The sequence below is a fragment of the Rhinoraja longicauda genome, chromosome 15 (genome assembly GCF_053455715.1).
Source record: "Rhinoraja longicauda isolate Sanriku21f chromosome 15, sRhiLon1.1, whole genome shotgun sequence".
NCBI classification, from domain to species: domain Eukaryota; kingdom Metazoa; phylum Chordata; class Chondrichthyes; order Rajiformes; family Arhynchobatidae; genus Rhinoraja; species Rhinoraja longicauda.
The window spans coordinates 10,241,328-10,261,359 of record NC_135967.1 but is presented as its reverse complement, the minus strand read 5'-3'; the positions used below and the strand labels follow the sequence as shown (position 1 = coordinate 10,261,359).

The following is a 20,032-nucleotide window of genomic DNA, read 5'->3' as shown; positions in this document are numbered from 1 at the left end:
ATTTTTACCGAAGCCAATTAACCTACAAACCTGTACGTGTTTTAAAGTGTGGGAGGAAACCGGTGCAGCCAGCGGAAACCCACAAGGTCATGGAGAGAACGTTCAAACTCCGTACAGACAGCACCAGTAGTCAGGATCAAACCCGGGTGTCTGACGTTGTAAGGCAGCAACTCAACCATTGTGCCACTGTGTCGCCCTATTTACAAGGCTTGTAAAGGAATACTTTCCACTTGCCTGCTTAGCTGCAGTACCAACAACTGTCAAGGACCTTGACGATACTCCAACCCTAATTATTCTCTCCCCTGAGCCACTGGTGTACAGTGGTTGTACAGATGTACTGGCATACAGATCAGCGTCACGGTCGAACCCAGGTCTCTGGCGCTGCGAGGCAGCAGCTCCACCAGCTGCATCACTGGGCCAGTGTGCTTAGACATTGGATTAGAAAACAAAACCCTTTCATCTCACCCCTAAGAGGGCACTTTAACTGGGCAATAAATTAATTTTAAACCCAGGACTCCTTCAGCAGAATGCCTTCTAACATATCTAATTAGCACGGACATTAAAGGGAAAAGGAGAGTAGAGGATTAAGTAGAAAGATGAAGTGAACACTGCCCAGTCCATCATGGGTACTGAGCTCCCCGCCATCAAAGGGATCTCTAGGAGGCGCTGCCTCAAATAAGCCGGCATCATCAAACACTCTCACCACCCTCTCATATCACTCCTGCCATCCAAAAGTGGAGAGTTGAAGAGGAGTCTAAAATCCATGACCACCAGGTTCAAGAATAGCTTCTTCCCAGCAACCATTACACAACACTGACTGATATACTATGTACTGTGTTTGTTTGGACTAAAGACATTAGAGCTATTAATTCCTGGATTTTTGTTTATTTTGCATTCTCTATGTAATTGTGTTACAAGCCCATAATGCTGCTGCAAGTAAGAATTTCATTGTTTCGTTGTCGATACAAATGACAATTAAACACTCCTTTTCTCCAGACCCACCAACATTTTGTGTCTACTCTCAACTCTCTCTTGACTCTTGATAGTTCTTTCAAGGAGCAACCAGACACAAGGGGCTGGTTTCCCACTGTAAGCTTTGATGACCCCCAAGTTGTTGTTGCTGTTCGTCCTTCGGGTTCGAAGATGACCATGACTTCACTTTCAGTTGGAGGATTGGTGACTGTGGGTCCAGAAGTGACCGGTGAGGCCAATCCGGGCCCGGAAGGCACGCCCACACGTAGGACACAAGTGGATGGCTGCTGCAGTGGAAGTGGAGGTAGCCTTGTACTCCCAAGTACAGTGCCCCAATCTGCTTGCCTTGCAGAAACTCTTTCTCTGCTGCGGTTTATATTATTCAATGACTCATTTTTGCAGTTTTGTTTTTCATTCTTGTTGGTTTCTTCTGCATCTGAAACAGTCGCAGATTTCTCACCCATTTGCCTTGCCCTCGTCTGAAACTCTCAACTGTTATATGTGTGAAAATAGGCCACCGACATGCATGACTCACCCATTGTCAGGTTCTCAACCAAAAAGCAATGTGCGCAAAAAAACGATCTGAACAACGTCAGCCATGGAGTCATAGAGTTACACAACACAGAAACAGGCTCTTCGGCCCAACTCGTTCTTCTTGACAAAGGTGCGTAACTCAGCACCTATCACCTTTGTGATAGACACAGAGTGCTGGAGTAATTCAACGGGTCAGGCAGCATCCCTGGAGAAAAAGGATGGGTGATGTTTTGAGTCGAACCCTTCTTCAGACTCTTTACCTCTTTAACCTAACTGAGCGAGTTGCATTAGCAACATTTGGTCCATATTTCTTTATGTTAGAGATACAGCATGGAAGCAGGCCCTTCGGCCCACCTGGTTGACACCGACCAGCAAACACACTGTACATTAGCACTATCCCACACACTAGGGACAAGTTACAATTGTGCCAAAGCTAATTAACTACAAACCTGTTCATCGATGGACTGTGAGAAGAAACCGTAGCACCCGAAGAAAACCTCTGCAGGTAACAGGGAGAAAGTACAAGCTCTGTACAGACGGCACCCGTAGTCAGGATTGAACCCGGGTCTCTGGTGCTGTAAGGCAGCAACTCTACCGCTGCGCCACCGTGCCGTTCCCTAAACCTTTCCCATCCACAAAACCTGTCCAAATGCAGTTTAATGGTTGTAATTGTACCCACCACTTTCACTTCTTCTGGCAACTCATTCTATATGCCCACAGCCTTCAGTGTGAAGTTGCCCCTCAAGTCCCCTTTAAATATTCCCTCTGTATCTTCCTTCCCTGGGATAATGGGTGGCAGAGTGGTACAGCTGGCAGAGCTGCAGTCTCACAGCGCCAGAGACCCGAGTTCCATCCTGATCTCGGGTGCTGTCTGTGTGAGGCTTGCACGTTCTCCCTATGACCGCGTGGGCACCCTCTGGGGGCTCCGGTTTCCTCCCACATCTGAGACAGGTGGGTCTGTAGGTGAATTGGTTTCTGTAAATTGCCTCTAGTGTGCAGGGAGCAAGATGAGAAAGTGGGATAACATAGAACTAGTGTGAACAGGGGATCGATGGTCAGCGTAGTAGGCCGAAGGATCTGTTTCCATGAAGAATCTCCAAACTAATCTCTGAACTAAAGTTCCTTGAAACCTCTTGGGTTGTTTTACTATGTGAGAGACACGTGGCAAATGCAAGCAAATGTATTGCTGTTAAATTCATCTTCTAAAATGGCACATTAAATGCAAGAAGGGTACCTACTGTTTGAGTAATCATGTTTGACCTGATCTGTCATCAGCATTTGGTTCGTGAGCAGTTTGAATACTTCCGCATGCTCCTGTTCCGGCAGGAAGTTCAGTATATTCTGCTCCACTAGGTCTGACTGATTAAAAAAAAAAGTTAGATTTTTTTTAAAGGACGAAATTCTCTTTATCTTTTTGCATAACTGTTCAATCCCTCGTCCTTGATAGAATCGGGTAAAAAATAGGCAACAATATATTTCCACCGTTACGATGAGAACCTTTACAAGTCACCTGCTTGAAAAGCAGATCCTGCCCCTATATCAATATTTAGTCTGGATTAGTTCTGAGAAACAGTGTGGAAGCAGGCCCTTCGGCCCATTGTGTTCACGCCAACCAACGAAACCCCATGTATACTAGTCCCATCTTATACACTAGGGGAAATTTACAGAAGCCAATTAACTTGGGGGAGGAAACCGGAGCACCCGGAGAAAACCCACGTGGTCACCGGGAGAACGTACAAAATCAACACGAGTGCAGGGGGATCACAGGAATTTCTAGAGTGAGATTTGGATTGGACATGGGGGGACTCCATGGGAAATGGTGCAAAGGCGTTGTTATACGTGTGAAAATATCTCCCATAGTGCAAACTCCTCATAAGATGGAGTTGAGGAGGAAATCAGACAAGATCTAATTGAACGGATGACATTTGTTCCCATGTTCTGTGCTTTATGATGAAATTATTTTTATGGTCATCCATTTATTTCCTTTTGAGATGGGACAAGAGAGTAATGAAGTAACATATCTGGTTTATATTAACGTATCTGGGTGGCACAGTGGCACAGCGGTACATCAACAATGGGGTTTTTTTCTGGGCAGGAGGGAGGAAAGGAGTCAACTGTAGGAGAGCCAGTACCACCATAGGTTTTGCCAGGAGTGCTAATTAGATCTTCCATCCTTGCTTCCTCCTGAGATTCCCACCATCTCCAGCCCATGCTCTACTCTCCATGTGATATCAAGCAATGGGCAGCACGGTGGCACAGCGGTAGAGTTGCTGCCTTACAGCGCCAGAGATCTAGCATTCGATCCCGACCACCAGTGCTGCCTCTACGGAGTTTGGACGTCCTTCCCGTGACCAGGTGGGTTTTCTCCCACACTCCAAAGACGTGCGGATTTGTAGGTTAATTGGCTTCTGTACATTGTCCTTAGTGTGTAGGGTAGAACTAGTCTATGGGCGATCGCTGGTCAGAGCAGATACGATGGGCCGAAGGGCCTGTTTCCACGCTGTATCTCTAAATTAAATGAAACTAAACTAAACCATTGCCTGTCATGGGAGGTACAATTGTCTACTGTTTTTGAGGTATCTTCTGATTTACACAGAAAGAACATACAAAATAGAACAGTACAGCACAGGAATTGAGGGACATGGATCATGTGCAGGTAAAGGATTTTATCCCATAATGTCTGTACTGAATATGATGCCAAGATAAAATCCTTTATCTGCGCTTGATCCATATCCCTCTATTCACTGCATTTCCATGTGCCTATTTGAAAACCTTTTATCCCTACTTGAGACTTGGTCCCTACTTGGTCCCTACTTGAGACCATAATCCATACACCCACCTTGGAAGTGTGTTCCAGGCACCCATCACTCTGTGAAATGCCCTCTCCACCTCCCTGCCTGTCATTTTATTTCTAAGACTTTCCTTGAAACCTGTTTCTGACCAAGAATATTGGACCAAGCAAACTAGGAAAGGTTCAAAGGCACACGGGTGAATGGGACTAGTTTAGATGGGGCATCTTGGACAGCATGGGCAGGTTGGGCCGAACGGCCTGCTTCCCAGCCGAATGACTTTCTGACTTCTAAATTGCAAATGCTATTCATTTTTTAATCATGATTATTGAAATTACACCGCTGTCATCAGCATTTCTGAAGAGCAGTCCATGTCCATTTGATTCCTGGCCCTTTCTCCATGTCCTTGTAACATTGTAGTTATCACATTCCTTGCTATTAATCCTGTTCCTCCCACTGCAGTTTAAAAAAAGGGAACTTGTTTCTCAAATTGACCAAATCCTGAGTTTCAATTATGTCTGCTTCACAGGTTCAACAGCATTTCAATCCAATTATTTCAGTAATTAATATATTGGTCAAGGTAAGCTTGGTGCAATTAATTTGCTGAAGATTATATCTCCTGCTCTGGCTATATGGCACGGTGGAGAATGGGCTACCTGCCAATAATTAGCAGGTTGGAAAATTGATGTACAAACAATTCAGATTGCAACATACAGGCTGGTGTGGGATTTATTGCTTAGCAATACTCAGGGATTATTACACAAATGTGATGCTTATTTTCAGACACCCAGTGAAGCAGTTTAGGGCAGATCTAAACCTGTGGAAATTTTTGAAACACAAGGGTATACTTAAAAAAAATACTATTCTTGATCATTCTCCTCCTCACTTTAGCAAACTTTAATAGACACCATGTTATGTAGGGAGATACAAGGAACTGCAGATGCTGGGATGTTGAACAAAACACAAAGTGCTGGAGGAACTTAACGGGCCAGGCAGCATCTGCGGAAGGAATGGACTGACGATGTTTCACGTCGGGACTCTAAAGAAGGGTCCCGACCCGAAGCGTTACCTATCCATTCCTTCCACAGTTGCTGAATGACCCGTTGAGTTACTCCGGCACTTTTGTGGCTTGTACCAATTATATATGATTAAACTAGCAGTGCTTGACGTTTAGGGTTTGGGGTGGATGTCCGGTCTCTTATTTCACTGGCTAGGAATGAACTGCAGATGCTGGTTTACACCAAAAATAGACACAAAATGCTGGAGTAACTCAGCGGGTCAGACAGCATTTCTGGAGAAAAGGAACATGGGATGTTTCGGGTCAGGACACCTTCTGCAGACTGAGTGTGTGAAGAAGGGTCTCATTTTGTGCCTATCTCTAATTTCACTGCTTCTTGTGAAAACCCAACCACAGTAAAGTTTTAATAGGTCAGATGAGTCAAATGCTAAACTTTCACAGCAATGATTAATTATCTCATAAAGGGGAAGCTTGGCATGTGGTTAAGAATGGAACCAAAGACGATACATGTTAGATGCAGGTGAACAACTCAATTGCACAGCGCTCTGCAACCAGTGAGGTCTCTCAGTGCAGGTAAAACAGCGGCTTAATTTCAGTTCAAAAGCCACACGCAGTGATAGAGTTAGACTCGGTTTCCAACCCACTGGGGAAGCAGAAGGCCAAGTGTTACCTGTCCAGTTGAGGTTGAAACAATTTTAAAACAACAACCTTGCTGTGAAGGGCCCCGACCTGAAACATCACCTCTCTATGCCTTCCAAATATGTTGCTGACCCGCTGAGTCACTCCAGCACTTGGTGTTTATCTTTTGTAAACCAGCATCTGCAGTTCCTTGGGTCTAAAGCTTGCTGTTGTTTATGAAGAACAAAGGCATCACCAGCAGCACCACACTACCATCCCTGGCCTGGGCCCTCTGCCCTGCTGTAAATTGATTGAAAGATACAGCATGGAAACAGGCCCTTCGGCCCACCGAGTCCACGCTGACTATCGACCGCGGGACTTTACATCGCTGGTGCAGCTCGGCCGCGGGGCCTTCCATCGCCCGGCGCGGCCGCGGGACTTAGTTGCGCACGGTACGGCCGCGGGGCCTTCCATCGCCCGGCTCGGCCGCGGGATGTTTCAGCGCCCGGTGCGGCTCGGCCGCGGGGACTTGGGCGTGGAGAAGAGAGCGGAAGTTTTGTTGCCTCCATCACAGTGAGGGGGTGTTTGGAGTCACTGTGATGGATGTTTGTGTTGGGGTCATGTGTCTTGTGTTTCTTATTTTTTGTGTGACTGCTGGTAACGTAATTTCATTCGGTACCTCGGTACCGAATGACAAATAAAGCTCTGTATATTCTGTATATTCTGTATATTCTGTCAGTTCACACTAGTTCTGTGTGTGATCCCACTTTCGCCTTCCACTCCTGACACTGAGCAAATTACAGGGCAGCACAGTGACGCAACTGGTCGAACTGCTGCCTCAGAGAGACAGAGACCTGGGTACGATCCTGACCATGGGTGCCGTCTGTGCGGGGTTTGCACGTTCTCCCTGTGACCGTATGGGTTTCCTCCGGGTGCTCCGGTTTCCACCCACATCCCAAAGTCGTGCGGATTTGAAGGTTAACTAGCTTCGGTAAAAGTGCCCCCGGTGTGCAGGGACCGGCTGGGAAAGTGGGATAACGTAGAATTAGTGTGAACGGGTGATCGATGGCCGTGTGGACTCGGTGGGCTTAAGGGCCTGTTTCCATGTTGTATCTCGAAACTAAACTATCTGCAGGTGACTTAACATCTTTGTCCAGGCCTGGAGGGTTTCTAGTTACAGCACGTCAGGTACATGTGGAGAGACATTGAAGCATACACACTCCTCCTTCAAAACCAATAACTGCTGAGCCAAGATTAGCAAAGAGGAATTCAAGTTGGAAATGTTCAACGGGACAAATGAGCAGTTGGAGGTTACAGTCAAGATACCCATGAGTGGAATGCTTTGATTTTTCTGTTCAGCTTCGCAGTGGACAATTGTCACTGGAAATATTCTTGACTGCAGCCATTTAGCGGTGCCTACCGAAGCTAATAGAATAAAGCAATTTTCCACACATTTAGACCACAAATCCACAGGCGAAAATCAATCTGCTTTACCATTTGTCTTGTCTGATTTTGTCATTTCTTTCTTGTCCAATTCATGCAACATTGCAAGACCAAAGTGTCGTCAACAAAAATACTGCAGTATTCTTACCGGTAAATGCCCAAGCAAGGAAGAAACACTGTCGGAGGTATAAATAATGTTTCCATCGACACTAAGTGCTATGAGAAATCCATCTAATGCCTGAAAGGGAATAGAAAGAAATAACAGCCATCAATGGTCCACTTAAGTGAAATACACGTTTCTATGGGGTTTTTTTTTTGAACTTGGGGGATGAATCATATGTGACAACACCTAGCTGCAGACTTCCCGTAATTGTGGATGGAAGGCACTCACACGGAAAAGAAAACAATTTCGGTAAATTGTTCGGTAAAGAAAACAGTTGTTTCTTTGTTTCTTGAGTTGATGTGATGACTTTTTTTTTGGGTCAGTGAAGTGTCCTCAAACCAAACACTGGACATTAAGACACAAGGAACTGCAGAACGCTGCTTTATACGAAAAAGGCACAGAGTACTTGTGGGGAGCTTGATTGTACACTGTATAGTATGATTTAACTGGGGAGCTCACAAGGTTTTTCACTGTACCTTACGACATGTGACAGTAATAAAATTAAACGATCGCAGGTATGGTGAATTCAGGCATGAGGTAGCACAGGCAAAGGTTTAGGAATTTAAATTGTATGATGAGGTGCTGCTGTAGTTTCGTTAAATTGATCCAGTTAGTATTATACACTGCAGAATAGTATTGTGCTTGATTGTACTCACATATATTACGTCTGATTTAATTGGACAGCACGCAAACAAAAGCTTTACGCTGTGTCTCGATGCACATGACAATAATAAACGAATAAAGGAAGACACTGAGGAAGATACAAACAATCTCCCAGATGTTCTGGTGGCCAAAGATCCTACGGTGACGGGGGAACTGAAGGAAATTCACATTAGGCAGGAAATGGTGTTGGGTAGACTGATGGGACTGAAGGTTGATAAATCCCCAGGGACTGATGGTCTGCATCCCAGGGTACTGAAGGAGGTGGCTCTAGAAATCGTGGACACAATGGTGATCATTTTCCAATGTTCTATAGATTCAGGATCAGTTCCTGTGGATTGGAGGGTAGCTAATGTTATCTCACTTTTTAAGAAAGGAGGGAGAGAGAAAACAGGAAATTATAGACCAGTTAGTCTGACATCAGTGGTGGGGAAGATTCTGGAGTCAATTATAAAAGACAAAATTGCGGAGCATTTGGATAGCAGTAACGGGATCGTTCCGAGTCAGCATGGATTTATGAAAGGGAAATCATGCTTGACTAATCTTCTGGAATTTTTTGAGGATGTAACTAGGAAAATGGACAGGGGAGAGCCGGTGGATGTGGTGTACCTCTACTTTCAGAAAGCCTTCGACAATGTCCCACATACGAGATTAGTGGGAAAAATTAGAGCACATGGTATTGGGGCTAGGGTACTGACATGGATAGAAAATTGGTTGACAGACAGAAAGCAAAGAGTGGGGATAAATGGGTCCCTTTCAGAATGGCAGGCAGTGACTAGTGGGGTACCGCAAGGCTCGGTGCTGGGACCGCAGCTATTTATAATATACATTAATGACATGAATGGTGTCAAGTTAGGAAAAGGGGACGTACAACGAGATCTGGGTGTCCTAGTGCATCAGTCACTGAAAGGAAGCATGCAGGTACAGCAGGCAGTGAAGAAAGCCAATGGAATGTTGGCCATCATAACAAGAGGACTTGAGTATAGGAGCAAAGAGGTCCTTCTGCAGTTGTGCAGGGCCCTAGTGAGACCACACCTGGAGTACTGTGTGCAGTTTTGGTCTCCAAATTTGAGGAAGGATATTCTTGCTATTGAGAGCATGCAGCGTAGGTTCACTAGGTTAATTCCCGGAATGGCGGGACTGTCGTATGTTGAAAGACTGGAGCGACTAGGCTTGTATACACTGGAATTTGGAAGGATGAGAGGGGATCTTATTGAAACATATAAGATTATTAAGGAATTGGACACGTTAGAGGCAGGAAACATGTTCCCAATGTTGGGGGAGTCCAGAACCAGGGGCCACAGTTTAAGAAAAAGGGGTAGGCCATTTAGAACGGAGATAAAGAAAAACTTTTTCAATCAGAGTTGTAAATCTGTGGAATTCTCTGCCTCAGAAGGCAGTGGAGGCCAATTCTCTGGATGCTTTCAAGAGAGAGTTAGATAGAGCTCTTAAAGATAGTGGAGTCAGGGGGTATGGGGAGAAGGCAGGAACGGGGTACTGATTGTGAATGATCGGCCATGATCACATTGAATGGTGGTGCTGGCTCGAAGGGCCGAATGGCCTACTCCTGCACCTATTGTTTATTGTCTATTGTCTATTGTCTATTGAATACAAATACCAATATTATAACTTTGCTGATAACATGTTATGCTTGCCTTTATAGGTTCGGGCACAGACTATAAGAGTAGGGATATTGTAATGTGACTTTACAAAATGTTGATTTCTCTAAGGTCCAGGTTCAGGAACAGCTTCTTCCCGACAACCATCAGGCTATTAAACACCACAACCTCCAAATAAGCTCCAAACTACATAGACGGGGGCATGGTTACAGCTTTCAGGCTCCTGTACATTCTTCCCGATGGCAGAAGTGAAATGAGAGTGTATAAATACTGAACGTATACTGAACTGTTAACCATTTATTATGGTGTTTACAGAGAACTATGCTTACTGTTGTGCTGCTGCAAGTGAGAATGTCATTGTTCCTTTTCGGGACTTATGATAATAAAATGCTCATGACTTGATTCTTGACTTTGGGTGTGTCTCTGTTATGATGAATACTGAAACGTCTCCAGTTACATTGTGTGCACTTTACGTACCTCTAGCATCAACTGAGTGAATTCTTCATTGCTAAGGAAGGAAGGCTTCCAGTCCTGTCTGATTTCATAAGCATCAGTTTGAGCAGAGAGTTCTGAAAGGAGAAACAGGTCTGAGTAACAGTCCATCGACTGGGCAAAGCAACTCTAAGAACAGTTTTAGTTTATGACATTTCCACTCGGAGGAAAAAAGGTTCTGACTGTCTACTCTATCTATGCCTCTCATAATTTTACAAACTTCTACCAGGTGTTCTATGATGTTCCACAGAAAACAATCCTCCTCCTCCGGCAGCTCGTTCCGTACACCCAGCACGCTTTGTGTAAAAAGATTGCTCCTCAGGTTCCTATTAAATCTTTCTCTACTCACCTTCAACCTATGTGATGCAATCTAATGTACTGGTTGGCAAATTTCAGGTGCAAAATAAAGACCCACAACAAACAGTTGGCCAAATTGGTTAGCAATAGAAACAAGGATGCTGGTACATTTAAAATTGTGGAAACAAATGTAAACATTTCAAATGTAGATGCTGGTTTACTAAAGAAAAATATGCAAAGTGCTGGAGTAACTCGGTGGGTCATGCAGGATCCCTGGAGAACACGGATAGGTGACATTTTTGAGTCGGGACCCATTATCAGTCTGAACTGAAATGCCACTAATCTGTATTCTCCAGGGATGCTGCCTGACCTGTTGAGTTACTCCAGTACGTTGTGCCTTCATTTTTGGCCAAATTGATTCCCAGTGGATCATTTTTCCTAAGTTTGTATGATTGGTAGAATAGCTATGTTATGGGGGTTTAGCAGAATTTCACCCAAAGATCCAGGGAATGTCTTGTCAGAGTCAAGCGGAGGGCGAAACCATGTTGTTATAGTCCAGGGCCAGTGTGCAGAGTTTAGAAGATACCATAGGCTTTGTGTAAGATGGGATGATTGCTGAGTTTCCACTAGTTTAAATGTACAGCTACGGGTTTGTAGTCAGCTGGTCAATCCTTGAGCAGCTGTCCCTTGATCATTCAACTATCCTCCAGTTTGCTGTGAGATCTCCAAGGATCAGTTTTAACCAGCACGGTCATAACAAATCAAAACTTTGCAAGCATCATATGAGAGTTGAATGCTGGATCTTATTTAACAATGGATAGAAATCCGATGGCCGTCTGTATGCAGAGTCAATGCAGATCTTGGTAGTAAACCTTTGACAGAATGCACTTACGCAAATCTTTTCGTTTCTGCAAGAAGTCAATTGTCCTCTGCAGCACCGTGGACTTGTCCATCTTATGTATGGAGCCCTGGAGCAATGTACTAAGTTCCTTGATGAGCACATTGAACTGGTCTCTTCGCTTCTTCTCCGATTTGTTACGTGAAGCCCTTTTAGAGAGAAAGATCCTTTAAGCCATTTTAGAAGACAGAGAGATCACAGTGAGATCAGTTTACATCGCCTAACCCCAAATGCAATGTAACCTTAGATTACATTGCCTAACCCTTGGTTCTGCCCACCAAGGTGACTCCGGACTGTGAAAGCAGCCACAGCCAGACATAAAAACAGCTTTTTTCCATGAGTAGTAGTTCTACTCAATAACCAAAGTCTGTAGTCTCTTTTTTGCTCTGGTTTATTTTCACCCACATGTTTAGACCGTAATGTTATATCCTTATTGTTTTGATGTGGTTATGCTTTATTCTTAATTGTTAACTGTATGTTTGTGTTGTCATTTGTGAGCAGAGCACCAAGACACATTCCTTGTATATGCACATACTTGGCCAATAAACTTATTCATTCATTCATTCAAGTTTACACAAGCACCCATTTAACTTTATCCTACCTTAATCCCAACTTTTAATCTTCCCCACATTCTCATCCATTCCCCCAGACTCTACAACTTCCCTCCCCAAGGGAGACAATTACAATGGCCAATTGACCATCTCTCTGGGATGCACTTGCTGGGAACTTACACGGTTACAGGGAGAACGTGCAAACTCTACCCACACAGTGGCCAAAGTCAGGATTAAACCCAGGACTCTGGCGTTGTGTGGTATTAACTCTATTAACGGCACCAACCAATTGGCCAAGTCGCTGGTCCAGGTACATTCCCAAACTTCTCACCTCTTTGCCCTGTCCTTCTCATCATCTTCCATCAGATCACCTCCACAGCTGTTATCTCTGTAAAAGAGAATAGGAAGAGTAAAACAAACATTTACATCTCCTGGTCAATATTCCAACAAAAGAGCCAAGAGTTGACCTGGCTCAGTTTAACCGATAACCGGGTTTGTGACTGGAACAGTCAATGAAAGGAAGAAGGACGTCACGTTTAAAAGCAAGGAAATGCAAATGCTGGTGTACAAAAAAAAGACACAAAGTGCTGACACAAACTTACTCAGGACCCTTCTTGACATTTCATGTTCTGACCCTCCTTCAGTCTGAAGAAGGAAGGATCCTGACCCGAAATGTCACCTATCCCTGTCCTTCAGAGATGCTGCCTGACCCGCTGAGTTACTCCAGCACTTTGTGTCCTTTTGTTTAGGATGTAAAGTTCTAAGTTATTGTCATGGCGAAGGTATGAAAGGATGTTTACTGTCAATGGCGCGCTGTGGTCTTTTAATAAATAATAGTATTGGAGAGTAGAAGGCAATGTTGGGTCATGATGAACTCATGTGTGGTTATGAGAATACAGTGTAAGACTTTAAATTAACTGGTGATTTTATCAAGATACTTCACTTAGTTACAAATTCAATGATTTTTATCGATTTGTTGAAGCAAGATAATGCATGAGTGTAAAAATGGTCGTAACATTATGTTGATGAGAGAAAGAGTGGAGCAATATGTTTTTTTCAGATTCATTGCACCCATTGTTTTTTACTAGGGCTGGACATAATAGTCACACTGTTAGCAAGCAAATAGAATGCCCAGTTAAAGTATGGATTACAGGGAACTATGGCAACAAGCTTATTTAATGCTCATTTGAAAGTCAGTCCTCTCTTAAACATAGACTTTACTCGTGATAGGCAAGATCACCTCTCTCACCAACACAGTGTAGTTTTAGGGTCACCTAGGATTCACAGGTCGATTGTAGGCTTGTTTCTTTTGGCTACTTGTGGATGGCACAGTATCGCAGCTGGTTGACCACTGCCTCACAGCGCCAGGGACCTGGGTTCAATCCCCATCTCCAGTGCTGTCCGTGTGGAATTTGCGCGTTCTCTCTGTGACCGTGTGGGTTCCCACCTGGTGCTCCGGTTTCCTCCCACATCCCAAAGACGTACAGGTTTGCAGGTTATTTGTCTTCTGTAAATTGCTCCTAGTGGGTAGGGGGCAGACGAGATAGTGGGATAACATAGAACTAGTATGAGCCGGTGATCGATGGTCGACGTGGACTTGGCGGGTCGAAGGGCCTATTTCCATGTTGCATCCCTTAACTAAAAACTTAACTAAACTATTGTTGTGATACTAATACCTGTTCGAGTTGTTTCAAGTAGAGTGCTTTCTTTTCGATGCCCATTCAGGACTCTCCCCATCCATCTGAGGAAAGTCATAGATGCTGCCTGACCCGCTGAGTTCCCCAAGTACATTGTGCTTGCTGGAACCGCTTGGCAGTTCTTCATTACTACTGCTGGGATGTTGCCTGGCCCCTTAGACTTTATAGTATCCAGGGCTCTCAGCTTAGTTTCGTTGAGAGATACAGCATAATAACAGGCCCTATGGCCCACCTTCCGTAATGCCCGTACACTAGCACTATCCTACACACTAGGAACAATTTACAATTTTACCCAAGCCAGTTAACCTACAAACCTGTATGTCTTTGGAGTGTAGGAGGAAACCGGAGCGCTTGGAGGAAACCCACCCAGTCACAGGGAGAACATACAAACTCCGTACAGAGGGCACCCGTGGTCAGGATCGAACCTGGGTTTCTGGCGCTGTAAGGCAGCAACTCTACCACTGTGCCACCGTGTTGCCCATTGCTTGATAGCACATGGAGATTAGAACACTGGCTGGAGATGGTGGGGATCTCAGGAGGAAGCAGGGATGGAAGATCTAATTAGCACTCCTGGCAAAACCTATGGTGGCACTGGCTCTTCTACAGTAGACTCCTTTCCTCCCTCCTGCCCAGAAAAAAGCCCATTGTTGACGTTCCACCATCACCACCACACCTCCATGCTGTCCTGTGAATTACCCGGTGTCAGTATCTGACTGTATGTATGAGATCGATTGGCACTGCATTTCCACCATCATGGTCCTGCTGTTCCTGCACTGTCGCCACAGATTGCAGTTCCAGGATATCTGAAATGAAAACAAAAATCACAAGGGTGAGGCTGCAGTTGCGGTGAGAATTGCAGGTAAGTGGTCCTTGCACTGCCTGCCGCTCGTAAATCAAGAGAGAGTGTGGCTTGACGGGGAGTGGAAAGTTGCTCGTGCATCCAAGAAGTGTCCATGAATGATTGTCCCAAGGCTGCAGCCACGTAGGTGTTGAGTGTGAATCCAGACATTGAACAGTGTTGGTGGATGAGCGACGGGCTTTTGGTGTATTGCTCAGTGCCAAGACGGTGAGATGTGACAACTGAGCATTCATTCACTGATACTGACTGCACGCGTGATGTCAATGAATTCAAGCTGGTCTGCTCCCAATGTATTTGGGACTTGCATGTAAATGAACACATGGTCTACCATGCACCTGGTACATCTTTCCTTCCCTTCCATTTAAAAGGCTTTTTTTTTTAGATAGGCAGATGGAAATGCAGGGAATGGAGGGATATGGATCATGTGCAGGCAGAGGAGATTAGCTTAACATGGCATCTTGTCTGACACAGACATTATGGGCCGAAGGGCCTGTTCCTGTGTTGTATTGTCGTGCATTCTATGTTGCTCCCTGAGACTCCAGTCAAGTGCGAGAAAGGGCGGCACAATGGTGCAGCAGTAGAGGTGCTGCCTCACAGAGGCCACCCAGCTGCAGATTCCACCCATGAATATTCCCGTCTGAATTTTGCAGCCCTCGCAATTAGTTAGCCACACAAGTGAATGGCAGGGCTCTGGAGAGTGTTGAAGACCATGAAGTGCAGGAACGTGGGTCCTTGAAGATGGCCTCACAGGTAGACAGGGTGGTCAAGAAGGCTTTCGGCACATTGGCCTTAATCAGTTGGGGTAGTGAGTGCAGAAGTTAGGATAGTCGTGCAAGACGTTGGTGAGGCCACATTTGGAGTATTGTGTTCAGATTTGGTCATCCTGCCATAGGAGAAATGTTGTTAAGCTGGACAAAAATGCAGAGAAGGTTTGCAAGGATGTCGGCAGGAATTAAGGGCCTGAGCTATGGGGAGAGGTTAGGCAGGCTAGGACTTTATTCTTCAGAGCGCAGGAGGACGAGGGGTGGAGGTTTAGAGGGATATGGGGCAAGCATGGACAGGTGGGACTAGCGTAGATGGTCGGCATGGATAAGTTGGTCTGAAGGGCCTGTTTCCATGCTGTCTGACTGTCTGTCTTACTCCCAATATTGTACTGGAAGGACAAGGGTTAATTGCGCATTATGCTTACAGTGCTCATTTTGAGGGGCTCTTGGATTTAGATGTAGGAACTCTCTCTTCCTAGATCGGACGAAGGGTCTCCAAATTGAAATGTTAACTCTGCTTCTCTTCTTTTAAATGCTGTCTGACCTGTCGAATGTTTCCGGCATTATATATACAGAGCTTGCAGCGGAGGCAGAACAGCGGGGCTGGAGAGCAAAGATCTGCCCGGTAGAAGTTGGATGTTGAGGCTTCATGGCAACATCAACTGTAAGACTGATGAAGGACCTGGGGATCAGTGGACAAGCCCTATGCCATGCCATCAAGGAAACATCAGGGGTGGCAGAGCAGAGTAGACAGTGGCTCTGGCTGAAGAGGAAAGACCCCATCTGGTCTCCCAAATAAGCCGGCTAGGCAGATGCAGAGGGGGGTGGTTCTGGGACGCCAGAACGCACCGCTGAGCCGTCGTGGGCCCAGTCAGCAAAACGTTGATGAAAGTAGGAGCCAATTTGATAACCCCAATTACGTGTCTGCCCAGCCTTTCTCAACATTGGAGGAGCATAGGTGAGTGCTTAAGCTTTCCATCACCACCGGGAGCAAGTTAAGAGGTGGCACCTTGGATTTTAACACGTCCTGTGTATTTGAAAACAGAACCATTTTGCTTCTCTTGTCACAGGTACATTTCAGAGAGTTTGAATGAACGCAAGGCTTTTTATTTTTATCGAGCTAATGAGGAGAGATGACAAATTGATCATTACTCAAGCTCTGCAGAAAAGAACATTCAATTAGTACTTCAATCCCCTTATGCCTGGGAGCTTTTCTGTCTTACGAGACTACCCGTCTGCTTAAAAAAAATCCATTTTACATGTGGCACCTCATTTGGTTAGAATACCGCTAAACGATTCCAGTAGAATTTTAAAAGTGAATGTTGTAAATGATTAAATGAAACTTGGAACATTTGGCCTTACTGAAAGCAACAGCCAGGCAAGAGTAAATGGAACCTTTCTTGAAGTAATGTGAATTCAACTGTGATTTAAAAAGGCTAAAATGTAAATCTTTCTAACTAATTGTTATACCTAGTAAACTGAGGAATAGTTATGTTATAAAATCAGACGGTATTCTTTAATGAGAATGCTTTGTTTCGTAAGTTCTAGGAGCAGAATTAGGCCATTTGGCCCATTAAGTCTACTCCGCCATTCAATCATGGCTGGTCTATCATTCCTTCTCAACCCCATTCTCCTGCCTTCTCCCCATAACCCCTGACACCCAAACCTATTAAGAATTGATTTTCTGTTGGTGTGTGTCAGGATATAGCAAGCAGATTTGGTTTATGATCCTGCTTAGAATCAAGAGCAAATAATGGTATCTAATTGCTCGGCTTCTTACTGGCAATCAGGACTGCAGCAGATGCTGGAATCTTGAGCAAAACACAAAGTGCTGGAGGAACTCAGCGGGTCAGGCAGATTCTTTGGAGGAAGTGGAGAGGCGGCATTTCGGGTGGGGACCAACTAGTTCAACCTACTAAATTAATCCAGCACTTTGTGTTACGCTCAATTCAAATCTATCTGCCTTGACCTGAATTAAAGTCACCTATTTGTCGATTTATTGCAGCAACGAAATGGGTGAAATTCAGAATGAAAATAAAATACCTGCAGATGAGATGGAGATCTGGGGGGAAAAAACCACAAGTTCCAAATATGTAGCAAATGCTAGCAGGTCAGGCATCATCTGTGGAAAGAGAAATGGGGTCCATGTTTCAGGACAAAGACCCTTCCTTCGAACTGGGAAAGAGAGGAAACAAATTTGTTTTCAGTTGTGCAAATGGTCTTGGAGGAATGGATAGGAAAAAGGGAATTTGTTTGGGCTAGTTTGCCGTGCAGTGAGGTGCTGTTGAGGTTCTCTGGTTTTGTAGATGAATTAGGAAAGTTAGTGAGAAGGAACTCAAACAGAGAGGCAAGTAGAAGCCGTGAACGACAGGTCACAGCAGATCAAACAGGCTCTCTCTTACTCCCAGTTTGGATAAAGGGTTTTTAGCCTGAAATATCAAATCTGTTTCTATCTCCACTGATGATACATGACCAGCAGAGGGTTTGCTATATTGTTTGTGTGTTATTATTACATTTATTCAGCCTTTAATGCAGCAGGAGGCCCTGGATACTTTACAGAGAAGTTATCAAATAAAATTTGACTTTGAGCCATGTTACAAGTTGCCATTTCTGCTGAATGATAAGTGGGAGATGAGCAAACCATAGATTAAGATAGATGACCAAAGGTTTAGCCAAAGGACTATCTTTTCTTTGGAAAAACTTAAAGCAGATGGAGAAAGTAGACACAAACTGCTGGGGCAACTCAATGGGTTAAGTAGCATTATGGAGAACATGGATAAGTGGCGTTTCAAGTCAGGACCCTTCTTCACACTGATTGCAGGGGAAAGAAGAAAGGACGGGGCAGCACACAGCATGGCTGGTAATGGGTGAACACAGGAAAGGGGTGGGGGGGGGGGGGGGGGGGGGGGGAAGGGGGGGAGATTAATAGGCAGATTGTTGGGCAAAGAAGAGAGATGAAAAAACAAGTGTGAGCCCAAATCAATACTTGGAGAAAGTAGAGGTTGAAGGAGGGAAATCCAGCATTTATCATACCATCATCATCATATATATACAGCCGGAAACTGGCCTTTTCGGCCCACCAAGTCCGTGCCGCCCAGCGATCCCCGTACATTAACACTATCCTACACCCACTAGGGACAATTTTTACATTTACCCAGCCAATTAACCTACATACCTGTACGTCTTTGGAGTGTGGGAGGAAACCGAAGATCTCGGAGAAAACCCACGCAGGTCACGGGGAGAACGTACAAACTCCTTACAGTGCAGCACCCGTAGTCAGGATCGAACCTGAGTCTCCGGCGCTGCATTCGCTGTAAAGCAGCAACTCTACCGCTGCGCTACCGTGCCGCCATTGACAGGAAAATATTGACAAGAGATGCATATGTGTAGTTGCAATACCAGAGGGAGACAGAGATCTGGAACAGATAAGCTGCTATTGGTCATATAACACATTCCACCACCTCATTACATCTAAAACACTTCCAAACTAACAGTACTTTTGAAGTGCAGTCACCTGTTGTACAAAACACAGCAGTCAATCTCAGCACAGAATGCAGCAATCTGGTAATAATCGGATCATTTATAGGCAATAGACAATAGACAATAGGTGCAGGAGTAGGCCATTCAGCCCTTCGAGCCAGCACCGCCATTCAATGCGATCATGGCTGATCACTCTCAATCAGTACCCCGTTCCTGCCTTCTCCCCATACCCCCTCACTCCGCTATCCTTAAGAGCTCTATCCAGCTCTCTCTTGAAAGCATCCAACGAACTGGCCTCCACTGCCTTCTGAGGAAGAGAATTCCACACCTTCACCACTCTCTGACTGAAAAAGTTCTTCCTCATCTCCGTTCTAAATGGCCTACCCCTTATTCTTAAACTGTGGCCCCTTGTTCTGGACTCCCCCAACATTGGGAACATGTTTCCTGCCTCTAATGTGTCCAATCCCCTAATTATCTTATATGTTTCAATAAGATCCCCCCTCATCCTTCTAAATTCCAGTGTATACAAGCCCATTATTGATATTCATTGTCTGTTCTAGCCCTTTGAGATCAACACTGAACTCGATAGAAAACCAGCCTTTCCAGTTTTTGCCAGTTCTGACAAAAAGTCTTCAACCTGCAATTATTTTTTTGTCTGTGTACAGCAGCTGCCCGATTAGCACAAGCACTATATCGTTCAACTTGAGGGAAGAAATTATGCAGAACTTACTCTCTCTATTTCTAATTCTCACACCCTTCCTTTCTGATTTTCTCACTTTCTCCCTCCTTCACTCCCCCTCTTCCTCTTTCTTAGTCAGTCAAAAGATGAGGCCTACAGGAGTGGGGATGCAGACCTCTACAGGCAGCCGAGAAGAGGAATCAGAGCTGCCAAGGAAAGGTACTCTGAGAAGCTGAGGAGCAAGTTCTCAGCTAATGACTCTTCTTCAGTTTGGAATGGCTTGCAAGAAATCACCAGCTCCAAGAGGAAAACCCCTCTGCTTCTTGGACAATCGTCAGCTGACCATCGACCTGAACGAGTTCTACTGCAGGTTCGAGAAACAGAAACATAACCCTGGGACCCCCTTCCCCCTCCCCAATTATCACTTCACACCTACTCACAGCCTGACTCCATTCTGCAAAGACTGGACCCTTCCCCACCCACTCCTCCCCAATCACCA

At 45.0% G+C, this 20,032-nt stretch overlaps 1 protein-coding gene across 1 annotated transcript in view; it reads right to left on the bottom strand.

Annotated features, from left to right (window-relative positions):
* LOC144600343 (circadian locomoter output cycles protein kaput-like) overlaps nucleotides 1-20,032 on the bottom strand; it is a 140,718-nt gene that overhangs the window by 36,188 nt on the left and 84,498 nt on the right. Inside the window, exons 3-8 of the mRNA XM_078411919.1 lie at nucleotides 14,448-14,554; nucleotides 12,386-12,442; nucleotides 11,498-11,652; nucleotides 10,294-10,385; nucleotides 7,523-7,612; nucleotides 2,745-2,865 (exon numbers count right to left, since the gene is read on the bottom strand). Coding sequence (XP_078268045.1) covers nucleotides 2,745-2,865; nucleotides 7,523-7,612; nucleotides 10,294-10,385; nucleotides 11,498-11,652; nucleotides 12,386-12,442; nucleotides 14,448-14,506 — 574 coding nt within the window. The 5' untranslated portion in view covers nucleotides 14,507-14,554. The remainder of the gene's footprint in view (nucleotides 1-2,744; nucleotides 2,866-7,522; nucleotides 7,613-10,293; nucleotides 10,386-11,497; nucleotides 11,653-12,385; nucleotides 12,443-14,447; nucleotides 14,555-20,032) is intronic.